At 34.6% G+C, this 13,727-nt stretch overlaps 2 protein-coding genes across 2 annotated transcripts; one reads left to right on the top strand and one right to left on the bottom strand.

Moving 5' to 3' along the window:
• Positions 1 to 1,329: 1,329 nt before the first annotated feature.
• On the top strand, positions 1,330 to 1,938 carry LOC128984869 (ribosome-recycling factor-like). The gene has a single exon (XM_054404240.1). The coding sequence runs from the start codon at positions 1,357 to 1,359 to the stop codon at positions 1,936 to 1,938; it is 582 nt and encodes a 193-aa protein (XP_054260215.1). The 5' UTR covers positions 1,330 to 1,356.
• Positions 1,939 to 4,582: 2,644 nt separating this feature from the next.
• On the bottom strand, positions 4,583 to 12,400 carry LOC128987553 (terminal uridylyltransferase Tailor-like). The gene is made up of 8 exons (XM_054408457.1): positions 12,313 to 12,400; positions 11,815 to 11,856; positions 11,362 to 11,494; positions 10,992 to 11,062; positions 9,724 to 9,987; positions 8,876 to 9,086; positions 5,864 to 6,084; positions 4,583 to 5,119 (listed from the first exon to the last, which is right to left on the bottom strand). The coding sequence occupies exons 1-8, from the start codon at positions 12,323 to 12,325 to the stop codon at positions 4,701 to 4,703; spliced, it is 1,374 nt and encodes a 457-aa protein (XP_054264432.1). The 5' UTR covers positions 12,326 to 12,400; the 3' UTR covers positions 4,583 to 4,700.
• Positions 12,401 to 13,727: the final 1,327 nt, after the last annotated feature.

Here is a 13,727-nt window from a genome sequence, read left to right as displayed (position 1 = left end):
ACTACATTCTTTTTTAATAAAAAATTGACTGCAGCTGGTCCATATAGATGGGAAGTCTGGTACCGGTACTAGGTAAAGCCAGAGTGTTATCCCATAGCCAGCTAGCGTGATAGCTTCTCTAACAGTGAACGCTCTAGTTCTAGGACCCTGTCAAGGTGGGGGGGGTGCCATCGGGAGGTTTTTGGAATGTGTGGAACACTCCCAAAAAAGGAGGGGGTCCTAGGTAAAAAGATTTGGTATTTAAAGAGCTGTTCAGCTTTAAGAGGGTCCAAAGGTGGAGGGCTTCTTTAGCCCCTGTAGCCTCCTCTTTGGAACCACCACTGCTCGTTGACTTACTTTTGTAATGCTTTGGCTAACTGCTAAAGTAGGCTTACTTCTATAACTAATCCATTCACATGACACCTTCACCTAGATAAGCCAAGAGGGAATGGAGATGATTAGGTCGTCGGTTTGATCCTGAGAAAAGTCAGTACCGTACAGTAAGTTTTTGATAGTTCAAAAATCAAAACTGGACCCAGCCGTTGCTGATCATTTTGATTTTAGGCTTAAAATAAATTATACTGACTGATGAAACAGCTGATATCTTATAGTCAGTAACCAAGCTACACAGATGATCTCACGGCATTCCCACACTCATCCTTCACTAGCTGATATTTGGGTTACACACCTAGGTGGCGTCCCCATAATGATAATGATAATGACATTATATTTTATTATGTCCTACCATAAGTTTGAAAGCCCCCCTCCCCCTAATTCCGACCAGTAATAACTTAATTATAGGCAAATTAACTATACAGTGTTGCACTACGTAGAAATAGACATCCCAACTACTCTTTATGATCCTAAACTCATTCTAAAAAGTTGTATCCTCGATGTAAATGTTAAGACTCATAGGAGAGGTTAATGTCATGACTATAACATCTAACATTGAATTCCTTTTATTTTCCAAGGCGTCAATTTCATATGCTATGACATTTTCAAACAAAAGACTCTGTTCTTCAAATTACTGAATTGGTGAGCTTAATATATATTGCAGACAAGTGTTTGCCAAGTCACTACGTATTTTTGAACAATGTCCCCAAAAACTATAGTGAAATACGTTCGATTTTTTATTTAAAAGTTTGCACCGGAAATCAAAGTTATATAACTACATAAGTACCTAAATTTCACTATCACATTAAATATGATGTGTGATTTTCTGGTAGTTAACAATTCTTTTAATAATTTAGTAACGGAAATGTCTTAGAATGGTGATAGCGCCAACATAATGAGCCATTAACGCAACACAATTAAGAATAATATTTTTAAGATTACAATCAGAATCTGTTTTGTTGTGTCTCCATAAGAGAAAAAAGAATGGCCTCCGAGGAGGATCCACGTGAAGCTGTTTTGGAAGAAGCCGAAAAGAAAATGAAAAGTGCTTTGGAAGTTTTTGATTCAAATTTAAAGAGCATCAGGACAGGAAGAGCTCATCCGGATATTTTGGATCCAATTAGTGTCAAGGTTTACGACGGTAAGAAGATGGGAATCAAAGAATTGGCAACAATCACAGCTCCGGAAACCAGATTATTGACATTGACGGTTTGGGACGAGCAAAACGTTGACGCCATCGTGAAAGCTCTGAGAGAATGCAACTTCCATTTCAATCCTCAAGTGGATGGAAATTTGATTCGCATAAGTCTCCCACACCTAACAGAAGAAACTCGGAAAACGCTGAGTAAACAAGCAAAAGAGTACACAGAAGATTGCAAGGTGGCGTTAAGAAACATTCGTAAAAAGTGCAGTGACGATTTAAAGGGTTTACAAAAGCAAAAGAAAATTTCAGAGGATGACGCGAAACATTTCATGAACAAACAAGTGCACAAGCTGTTAGAAAGAATGATTGTGGAGGCTGAAAGAAAGCTTGACGAGAAAAATAAAGATCTTTTAACGGTGTGATTAATTTTGTTTTGATTTTAAGAATAGGTAACATCTTTGGTAAGATACAACTTCTGATAAAAGTATTTTTAAGTGTGTGGTAAGCTAAGTTTTAGTTTACAGCATTTATTCTTATCTGGAACTTAGGTAGTAATCGTCTCAGGAAAACCTTTGTAAGCGATTAGATAACTTTTTTATTTAGAGTTAGAAGAATGTCAATAAGTCATTTGAAAAGGTGAAAAGGTTGAAAAGGCGAGGTTGTTGGATAGCACTGAAAAATTGATGAAAATTGTTTCCATGAGCTGGTTTTAGGTAGTTTTTAGTGCACGGCTTGACATATATAGAATCTATATCTCTATATATTTAATATATAGAACCCTCATCCAACATAAAAACTGTTATTGGTCTGTTTTCAAACATTCTTTTTTAATTTAGTACATCAGCATACTTTTTCTCAACTCCTTACAGTTGACTGTTTTTACAAAAAGGTTTCCTCTTTTTTTACCAATCTTAGGATAGTGTAAAATAAATAAAAAAAATCTCCAATAAATTAAAAAAAACTTCTTTAAATAGATCTTTTGGTTAGACTCTATAAACAGAATTACGAATTAGGTTCATAATTATCGGTGTTTTATCAGTCTTTATTCACTAAAAGTACTCGGCTAATCCTACTATTTTATCAATTGAAATGGTGCTGTTGAACTTAGTTTCTAAAACCAATATGGTGCATGTAAAATTATTTTTTACATAACTGAATCAAATTTGTTCTCTTCCGCATCCTCTCCCCTATATGAAGAAAGGGTACAGCAGCTGGTACTCTTATAAAGGCTTTGGTGGATAAACACAAATACAGTAGAATGTTATGTAAGGTGTAGAAAATTTCTATTTCTTGATATGAAGTGACAATCACTAAAATAATCCCACCCATTCTGTCAACTTCTACCCGAACCATCCACGATTTATTTTACGTTGACCTCTCCTTCCAAGATGTGCCAGCCAGACAGGAGAACTCTTCATGGTTTGTTCACCAGACCTGCATGAAACGGACTTAAAATCCTCACTGTAATTTTAACCATGGAAAACAACTACCACCGGATTAACCACTCAGTGACTCAGAAGTTAATGAAATTATTCTATTTTTATTTGTATTCTTTGTTGTCGTAGGACGCTAGAACCCATCAGGATTGTTTTTCACATTACTTCAAGCTAGACCTAGGAGTTGTGGCATTATCATTTAGATAAATCCATTAGTGATTTGTTGGGATTTGAACCCGGGTCATCAGGGACTGAAGTCCCGTGCTCTACCACTAGACCAGCTCGCTCCCCATAATTCCTTTGAATTTATTGGAAAGAAATTGTAGCAAAACTAAAATACTTTTAACACCAAGCAGATTTATTTTTCAAAATTGAAAGGATTTATTTTGGGTTCAAAAAGGGCAAGATGGTTGAAAATAGCTATTATTATATAAAGGATAACTGTAAGAAAAATAAATTGAGATTGTTTTTTATTAAGAGGTTTTGATTTAACTTTATCCAATACACAGATCTTAGTTTTTAGGTTTGTTAATTATTGGTAAAAGCTATTGGCTTTAGTAAAACTTATTGTTAATTCAACCTATTCTGTTATATGGTAGTGAAACATGGGTATTGTCCAAGAAAAATGAAAAATGACTCATTGTGTTTGAAAATAAAGTCCTAAGAACAATATTTGGACCAGTGCAGGAGGGAGAAATGTGGAGGATAAGAAAAAATAGAGAGCTAAGATACACAGACCAAGATATTGTTGCAATAGTTGAAGAAAGAAGATTAAGTTGGATAGGGCATATGCTAAGAAGAGAGAAAGGAACAAGACTGTATGAAGTTTGGAGAGCCACACCTGGAAGTAAATGTGCTTTGCCGAAATTGAGATGGACTGACCAAGTATTGAACGACATCAGGACAATGGGTCAAAATGAAAACTTTGCAGAAGACAGGGGTTGGTGGAGGAGGCTGGTACACCAGGCAAAGAATCAACTGAGATTTGTGGAGCCACGGCAGTAAAGCAAGTAAGTAAAACTCACCATACATAGTGTCATTTTGGATTAAGCAGTTCGACTTGCCTATACTCAGGTGGTGTATAGGGAAGGTGGATACTATTGGTCTTGTTGTCATTGAATACTGATGCTATACTACTCATCATAATGGATTGACAGCATTAAGGATATAATCTGTTAGAGTGTGCATATTTCCAAAAGAACAAGTCATTTTGATTGTGATAACTTCTTGATCAGCATTGTAGGTGTTATTAAATTTACGGAAAAGTAAATAAAAAAAAGCGTCTTAAAGTGAGAACTTAAAAACTGAGTTTTTAGTGTTTAATAAGACGTTTCTTTTATTTACTTTCCGTTTGATTGTGATGCAAAGAGATTTTTGCTGGCATAGTTTTTTGTTCTTTCCAACGACATAAGAAAACACTGACCCTAGTGTGAACACAAAATAGGACGATTGTCGGTTAAAATGTTGTAAGAATGAAAGTACAATGAATCACTTTAATGAAAGAAACAAAGCAACAGAGGTCAGTGAGAACAACGCTAAATGTTTAATCGATTAGAACAATTTTCTCATACCAAAGTTGTTGAAAATAAAAATCCAAAAGTAGATATTAAGGGACTTACAATCTGGGTTCTGCTCATAAACAAACATAGACAACTGGAAGAAAGGACCATGTTAACCACAATAAATAAGTATTGTCATTCATACACAACACAATTATACACTTCTCGAGTGTTTTCCAATATTTCGTATCATTTACGGGTTTCTCTAATGTATTTTAGCTCCTTTGTCATTCCAGTCTCCATTAGTTCAGCTGTTGTTTTGCACAATCTACAAAATCTATCTATCACCCAACCTTCCACTGCCTTGGCTATATTGTGGTTCTGTTCAACAGGGTCTTGTACGAACATGAACGAATCACAGTACATTTGATAAAACTTGTGTTTAGCTGCTTGCTTCTTGTAGTTGTTGAATTCGTTTGGTAAGGATTCTGTTTTGACGAAGTCCCTTACTGGAATTTCCGATCCAAAGTAGGGACAGAGTACATTTTGTCTTACGTCTTTGATTGTCATGCTACCGTAAAAGTTGAAGAAGAAATGTAACAGTTCAATTTCACTTTTGTTGTTTTTGCTTTTCGGATGGGTCAGTTCACAGTGACTGCAGTCCCAACCTGTAACATCGAAGACTAAGATTAGTGTAAGGAATTAAGTACCATACTTTACATAATACTTTTTTATGAAATATGAATTATATGGTGACCATACATAGTAGGTATTTTAAGCCAAGTATAAATGGAGATGAGGGTAGGATGAGTGGCGCGATCTTGTAGTCTTGTTAGTGACTACGGCCGACATTCCTTAGACCATTGACTAAGTTAGACACAGCTGTTAATTAATAGCCCATACAGCAATGGCAACTAAGGGACCTACAGTTTATAGTGGAATCTGATCCACATTTTTTTGCCTTGGTATATACGAATTGGTCTAATTATCAGGATAGCACTGCGGGTAGTCGTAGTACTCACTCGTGCGGAAGTTAATCCACACCAGGGAGTATCGCATCCACAGTGCATGCCTATAAATATCCACAATTACATATTTTAAAGTCAGTTGAATAAGAGATTTGGTAATAAGGTTGTTTTGGTTCAAGAGCATATTTTATGAAGTGATCATAAGTGAATAAGTAACGAGGATGTTTATGTTATGTACTGTAGCTATCTCCTGTTTGCTCTTGTTGCACAATGAGACTTAACTCATTTGCGCAGAGAAGTAAGGTATAGAGGAAACTTGCTTATGGGACGACCGTAAAGCTTTTTCTTTATATCAGTACGAAAATAATTATGGACCTGAAGGTTTAAAAATGTGATGTAAGCCTGTAGGTAGCTATACTGTATAGTAAATTTTATACATCCTACCATCAATGTACAGTTTAGGTCCACGATGTAGCTGTCTAAGTTGGCAAACAGGGAGTACGACGGCCGGGTCATCCCTCATGAGACTATACAGTAGTAACCAAACAAGGCAATAGCTCGTGATGGACCCGGTTCCCTGACCTGCCTGGGTTAGACCCATCTGTAGTGCCCATGTTTTTACAGCTGTAGCGGCAAACCTCACTCTTCGATCAGCCAAGTAGTTCCTGTACATAATAGATATGAGCTGAGAAAAAAATCTCCTCTTGAACAGTCTCGTCCATCCCTTAAAGAAAAGCAATTAAATTTAAAACAAGTTTAAAATGTGTAACCTTTAAAACAAACCCGCCTTACATGAGAGTAAGAGGAATTTCACTTCTAGTTATTTACTGTACCACTACATGACTGTAAGCCGACTCCCCATAGCAGCAAACCTACTTTATGGTTCAACTTTATGTGCTTCTCAGTGTCACAGTGTCATTATATTTTCGTTCTGCTCTGATAAGTTTGTCTTGAGAATAACATGCCACCAAGAAAGACACTGAACAAAAGGCAAGTTTTTTTAGTTTTATTTTGATTAACTATTAAGTAATAAATTGTCTTGGGACTCTTAGAACTATCAAGTTAGTTGGAATAGTACAACTTATAGTTACAATTTATTGTAATTTAACATATTGTATTATTAAAGTTCTTTCGACAATTATTTGCTACTCTAATATTTATTTTTCATCCCTATCTTTACTTTCTTCCTCTATACATCCTACTAATATTATAAATGAGAAAGATTGGATGTATGGATGTATGTTTGTGACGAGTGAACGCGAAAAATACTGGTCGGATTGGGCTGAAATTTGGCATGATGATAGCTCACATTCCCGATTAACATATAGGCATATTCTTATTTCAAAAATCCTTTCGGGCTCCGCCCCAGTGGCTCTGGACTTTCCCATGTTAACCTTATGAGAAATTATTGAATCTTAACAGCTGTTTCAATTAAACACGTTGGTTCTGTTCTATGATGTTCAATAGCATTAAAGTTACAAGGATTACCAACAGGGTGCAGCACTATTATTTCTTTTACATTTATGACAACAGCTAATTTGCAACCAAAAGGTGAGTGAGCGTAGCGAACGAGCTCCAACCTAAAGATGAGTGAGCATAGCGAACAAACTTCAACCAGGACGTGATTGAGCCATGCGAACGAGATAATCTTGAAAATTAAGAAGTTAAACGGGGCAAAGCCCGCGGGTTACAGCTAGTAGTATATAAAGAAAGTATTTTTTCATCAAGATTTTTAAGTTTGAGTTTTAGTTGGATATCAGTTTTGGGTCAAAATGGTTATGGTGTGTGTGTGCATGTGCATATCAGACTACACCTGTGGTCTGATGTTGAAGAGCTGTGTCTAAGGAATGTCGGCCGTAGTCACTAACAAGACTACAATATCGCGCCACTCATCCTACACTCATCTCCATTCATACTTGTCTTAAAATACCTACCTTTGTATGGTCGCCATTTAATAAGAAAGTATTAAAGTATTAAAGAAATTTGGTATGTACATATTGCTGAAAAAATTAGGGTTGGAAAGTCATTGCAGCTTTTGATAATGTGATATTCCCCATAAAATATTATAGTTATTCCCATGATAAGGGTTGTTGACGAGCTAACATGAGTAAGTATGCGTCATATTTCTGACGTTGTTTATTTTCACTCACAATGGTATATGTCCACAGTTAACCGCTAGAATATAATAAAAAATTCTCAATCATCTTTGAAATATCAATAAATGAATAAGGTAAACCTACCTATAACACAAACATTATACAACCAAAGATATTCTAACGACAACAAATTATAATTAGTTTGAAAGTAAACGTCAAATAAAATAGTTTTTTGTAAATCAGCTGATGACCGTTGAATCAGCTGACAATGTAATGGACACAAGGAGAGCAAGGTAGCCCATTCACCTGGGCAGATGTGGGCAGTAGAGCAGTGCAGAGCCAAGGTTTGCACTTTCTTGCAAACACGCAAAGGAATTGTAATTACTTGTTAAAGAATATTTTGACTAAATGTCTCTTTTTATAAAAGGCACCTTCCAAGACTAATTAAAATTCTTGATGTTTAGCTTTGATCGAATACAAGGCTGAAACCACTATCATTGGTTACAAATTGTGTTATCATTACTTTTTAGACAGCAATCTAATTTTTTTAGCAAGTGTATTTTAAGCTAATGAATACACGTTTGGTGTAGAATAGAGACATGTGATCTGTATAGCTTTGTTACTGAATATGAGCGTTTTCCTTTAAACCACGATCGTTTAACAAAAGCCCAATCAAGAACAGCTGTGCCCTGTTTTGTACCAAAAAGTTACTGAGCGAAAAAACTTATCTCAGGTGGATGCTACCACCTTTTGGATACTGAAGTGGACTCCCATTATATGGACCAGCTGTACCGAACGTTTTATTAAAATAAAGCACGTAGTTAAATGTGCCACTCAAAAAGTGTAATACCTCAAGGATGCGGTTTGCATGAAATAGTCCAGAGTGATAATTGCGCTCCCTCTCCTTTTCATAAGGGGAGATTTTGCCCTTCCTTACTCCCCAAAACCTCCTAAATCATCCTGCCCCCCTGGGACCATGCACAAAAGCAACCCTGGTTGACATATAAGTTTGACTAGGAAAGTTTGTACATCAGCATCTTAATTAAAGCCTGTTTTGATTCTAAAACTGACAAAATTTTTTGGAAATTGAATGTATAGTTCTATCAATGTCAAAGATAAAACCAGTGACGTTAGGATTGCCTGGCGAGCACACTATAGTCTGTATGATGTAACCTGTCTCCTGACTCTCGGTTTACCTGAGGACTTGCCAATGGTTTAAGACCCAGGCCAGTTCCAGGTAGACAGACGGTTGGGAAGACAGGTTCCATTATACAGACTATAACCAACAAAACACTTAGCTATTCAGCAACATGTAGGGTAAAATCAGTGTTTCCACAAGCAGACTAAAAACATTATTTACCTCAACAGTTTAGAGTTCTCCACTCCCAGCCCGTTGGTGACGGAGATGTCACAATGTATTTGGGTTTCCTTGTGTTTAACTTTCAACACAGGAACTCTAGCTCTGGGTATCAGAATGAAGTCTGTGAACTTCTTAGATTTCCTCAGAAGGTGATGGATCCGTTCAACCGAGTTTTCCCTGTTGGTTTCACCTCCTCCTCTGTAATAGTTTTCTGTTAAAACCAACCGGATTCGAATTTAAATTATTGTGTACGGCTTTTACTTGTTTTAACTTTATTAACTTTTTTAATAATAATTTTACATGTGATTTTTTAGTCAGCTGGTTAATTACTCTCAGTTGGTTGTTGAATAACAGGCTGATTGTAAATAAGGGACAAGACAGTTTATGAATGTGAATATTAAAAAGGCTACTTCCTAATTCCTTATTGGAACATGTTTGAGGTAGGCATCTCTTTGTAGTAGAGATCTACAATAGGAATAGGTGTATTCTAAATATTGTAAATTAGTACTATTATTTATATAATTGACTTAATTTAAGAAGCTGCATATAACATAACCTATTACTATAAAACCAAAAAAAATATTTGTATAAATATTTTTTTAAACAATAAAAAGTGTGCAAAATAAATATTTTACGAAAAAACAATCAAATGAAATTATTTATTGTAGTTTTTATTTTATCCCTCTAAGACATTTCACATTTCAATTTTTGGCATTAAATTCAAATTTCCAAAAATTAACTCAACGGCAATGAAACCACCATAAAACAGAAAAATCATAAAAGCTCTATAAAATTGTTATTTTGCATACGACCTCAACATTTAAATGTAGTTGTATAATGTAACTCACCCATGTCAATGTAGACGTCGTAGTCACTGGTTCTGAAGCCCAAACCCACGGTCCTCGACCCAAATGCGTATATCTGGTGATGCTGAGCAGTTGCTGTCTGCAAGTCGTACTTTATGTCTCCTCGTTTCCCTTCAAACAAATCGTTGTTTTCCACTTCCATCATTTCTCTCATATTTTTTTCAACGGTTGCTCTAAGATTTTCCGCCGATTTGAACATCTCCGCCGTTGTGGAGTTTAACATCAACTCGTACTCGACTTCTTCAACTGAAATTATGGTATAGAGTTTAAATTAAAATTGTTTGCGATTGTCGTTTTATTTAGTAGATTAAACTGCATTGAATCATAAATATTAGTCGTACTCAATGTAGATTATACATCCAAATCTATTTAACAAATATAAAGAAGAAAATACATTTTCATAAGGACATCTTTGTATCGGTAGTTTTATTAACTTAATGCTTTAACTATACATGCTGGACAAATAGTTTATTTCTCTTTATAGTGGAGATGCTGATAATAAAATAATATACAAAATATAATGAATATTGCTATAAAATTAAACTATACAAAATCAATGTTTTTTTCTTATTTTAGTTTAATTTATTTTACAATTTTATGTTTAAGTGCACAGTCTTATAACAACCAATATTTGATAAATATTAATTATTTGATAAAATATTATAACAAACCAATCAGTCAAAATTATAAAATAAATTAATTATTAACTAAAAAACGTTACGCTCCCTCAGTGACAGCATTTGATGTATGCTAATTCTCATAAGGGGTAAAAAATTCTGACACCACCATAAATTTAAAAAAATTTAAAAAAGAAAAACAAATCCTTTACCTGTTTTTTTATTTGCTACTAAAAGGGTTAAGTGTCTTCTTTGACTATTAATACAACAACTTCTGTATCCAATAGTCAATAGTGTCTTCGAATTTCTTAATAGAACGATAAGCCTACTAGATATATTTTAAGGTAATGATTAAATTTAGTTGTTAACCGAGAAGGATTTTATAATATAAATAATCTTTAGCAGTTTCTATTGTTTCTTGTAAATTAAGCAGGAAAGAATAAAATTCAGTAAAGAATTTGTAAAAGCCGCAAAGTCACACACATTTTCAAGAATCGTAAATTGTGAAAAAATCTATTTCTTTTTCATCAGTAAACTATACAAGTAATTTCAACACAGCACTATGAGTAACCGTTTATTACTGATTGTATTTTGTTAAACCAAGTACCTGTTTTTTGCATACATTTTACACACCTTCAGATAATTTCACGGCTTGTATTGGGCGGCCTTTTATTGTGGTGAAGAAATCGGCATTTTTAGATTTCCTGAAATAGAAACAACACAAGGAGTACGTTAGTTAAGTTATTTTAGAGAGATGAATTAAATAATTGCAAATGTAAACAGGTATAAAATATATCCTCTTCGAAGGCTGATTGAAAATCGTCAGATAAACAACACGATTAAATACCTTACACAACAAAATACTTCCATAATTAATATGGTATTCCTGTAAGCTTTATTTAAACGCTCAGAGTTTTCTATAACCATTGTAAGAAATTGGTATACCCGTTTTATATATAACAAAATATGATTACCTAATGTGTAATAAAAACAGCATGCTTACTTCGGCACCCTGACTGCAACCAATGCTGTTGTGGAGTCCAAGAAGTTTAACATGACCCACAAAGTTGAGTACTTCTTTTGCTTCAAAACCATCCTTAAGATATTCTCAGTCACTGGAACGTCTTGGGGTAAATCTAGCAAAGGTAACACTATCTTACTAAGGAAGTGTAATACGGTTTTCGTTCTTTTACTTGTTTTTTTATAATTAAAATTGCAAGAGAACTTATTGTAAGCTATACCAACTTAATTGGCTCCATATAACTACCAAGATGTCAAAAACTTAAAAAATGTTATTTGGACAGCTTACTCATTGAGAGACACATTCAATAATGTTTTATGTCAATCTAAAGAATTCGCATATTCTACTCCATATAGATGCAATGACGAAACTGCATTAATACAGAAAAAGATTAAAGTATTGGTATTGCTAAAGATGCTGACTTAAAATACGTACCTTTAAGAAGAAACTTTACGGAAACGAAACCTGAGTCTTCTTCTGCAAATATGAAAAATAAATCAGACAACTAGACCATACTCATTAAACACCTAATAAAAAATCCCTATATGTGTTAGACGACTACTTAAACGGCCAAGGCTGATAGAATAATAATAGGGCCGATATTTTAATTGTTTGACATTTTAATCAAAATTAAATGATGAACATAGGAATGAACATACAGTATTGAAGTGGCTATCACTAAAGAATTTGAACATTAGCTGAAATATTTTGATAATGAAGGCCCCTACTGAAATATATATTTACCTACTGTAGACCGAGTAGACAAATACTAGGTAAGTACTTAGGATTTAGAATTGTCTTAGAATAACCAGATACACTATGATAATACGTAAAGCTATTAGGTTATCAACAATAGGTGTCAAAATTGACAAAATTCTTGGCTGCACTTTTATTGTTGGCATACAAAATTTGAATAAATCTAAAAATATCTACCTTGGTTAATCATGGTGTTCCCTTGAAACAAAAACTGTTATTTAAGAACACATTAAAAATAAATTTAAGATCGAAGAACACATTAAGCACTTCCGAGTTTGCAATGGATGTAATTACTATTCTACTGTTATCAGTTCAAATCATTATGATTCTCTTATCTCTTGTTTTAATCTGAAACGTGTTTTGTTCCGCACGAGTGAGAGAACGTTTGGTGGGAATTTAAATGTCAACGAAAGGTTGGGGTTTGTTCACTCCAGATGTTACTCTATTCTCCTCAATACCACAAAGAAGGAAGGCATCATTGCAGACGTAATGGAATAACGAACAATAGTATATTTCGTACCTAGGGCCGAAAATGAGGTTTTGCCGGCTCGAGATAGTTTTTTTTTTTTTTTATCGATCGAGAGCTGCAAAACCATTTCGGTCCGTGGTACGAACGCTATTTTTCACCACACTATACCTATTACCACTATTCACCACTATAATAATGCACACTGATCGTCAACACAACTATAACTTTAAGGTTAAGAAATAATTTGAGGAATCAACAAAAATATAAATAAATAGTTGCTAGGCAACGGTGACAATAACACAATTCTATATTGCAATGCTATGGATTTTGATTGTGTATTTAAAACGCATTCATGTTCTAAGTAAGTAAGCGGACAGCTGATTTTGCGGCCCCGGCCTGTAAAACCCTGCTCGGTCCCCAAATTGGCGACAGCTGGCATGGCCAGCAAAACGTAACTTTCAGCCACCAATTAACGTATGTAATAGAGCCAAAAACATCATAGTGTGGTGTAATTGCTATTTACCTTACAAGTGTAGTAAGAGCGTTTTTACATCACGCAGGTGAATGTTGTGCAACGAGCGGAAGCGAGTTGCATAATTTACCGAAGTGATGTAAACACGCTCTTGCGTAACGTGTAACGTACAAGATTTTACCTGACCCGACAATATACAGGAGGTTACGAACAATATTTTTCATTATCCATTTCACTCATATTCTAACAGTAACGTTCATTTACAAACAAAAGCTAGGTTAAGAAAATTGGGATAGGGAAGTTTAACATGGCGGGATAGGTAAAAGTTTATTAAACTAGTTGTATTCCCGTGGTTTACGAAGAGGATATAGGCCTATGATGTATATGAAGATACACGAAATAATATTGTGGTTCTTCAAATCGACTGTAAACAGCCAGTTATACACCCAGCAAAATACACCAAATTATAGGCAAAACTAAATGGTATTGCTTAGTGAAAATCTCTCTGGCTCATATAATTGCTATCTGTTACGTGTTTTATTTAAAATTGATTACTTTATTGAAATGCAAAAATAAAAAATATAACTTATGGCAAGGATTGAAAGGTTACCTAAAAAAATAGAAAAAACAAATAAAAATTATAAACAGATA

The sequence above is a fragment of the Macrosteles quadrilineatus genome, unplaced genomic scaffold, assembly GCF_028750875.1.
Source record: "Macrosteles quadrilineatus isolate MER2022 unplaced genomic scaffold, UCM_ALF_1.0 Scaffold_2__2_contigs__length_208266976, whole genome shotgun sequence".
Classification (NCBI taxonomy): Eukaryota; Metazoa; Arthropoda; class Insecta; order Hemiptera; family Cicadellidae; genus Macrosteles; species Macrosteles quadrilineatus.
Note: the sequence above shows the minus strand (reverse complement) of the source record. Positions and strands in the feature narration are given on the sequence as shown.

What these genes read in the sequence shown, in the direction of transcription:
- LOC128984869 (XM_054404240.1), top strand. Translation starts at nt 1,357, where the DNA reads ATGGCCTCCGAGGAGGATCCACGTGAAGCTGTTTTGGAAGAAGCCGAA.
- LOC128987553 (XM_054408457.1), bottom strand. An exon ending in CGTAAAGTTTCTTCTTAAAG is followed by an intron (nt 11,495 to 11,814) that starts GTACGTATTTTA and finishes TACCTTTGCTAG; the next exon opens with ATTTACCCCAAGACGTTCCA. An exon ending in AGCCGTGAAATTATCTGAAG is followed by an intron (nt 9,988 to 10,991) that starts GTGTGTAAAATG and finishes CCATAATTTCAG; the next exon opens with TTGAAGAAGTCGAGTACGAG.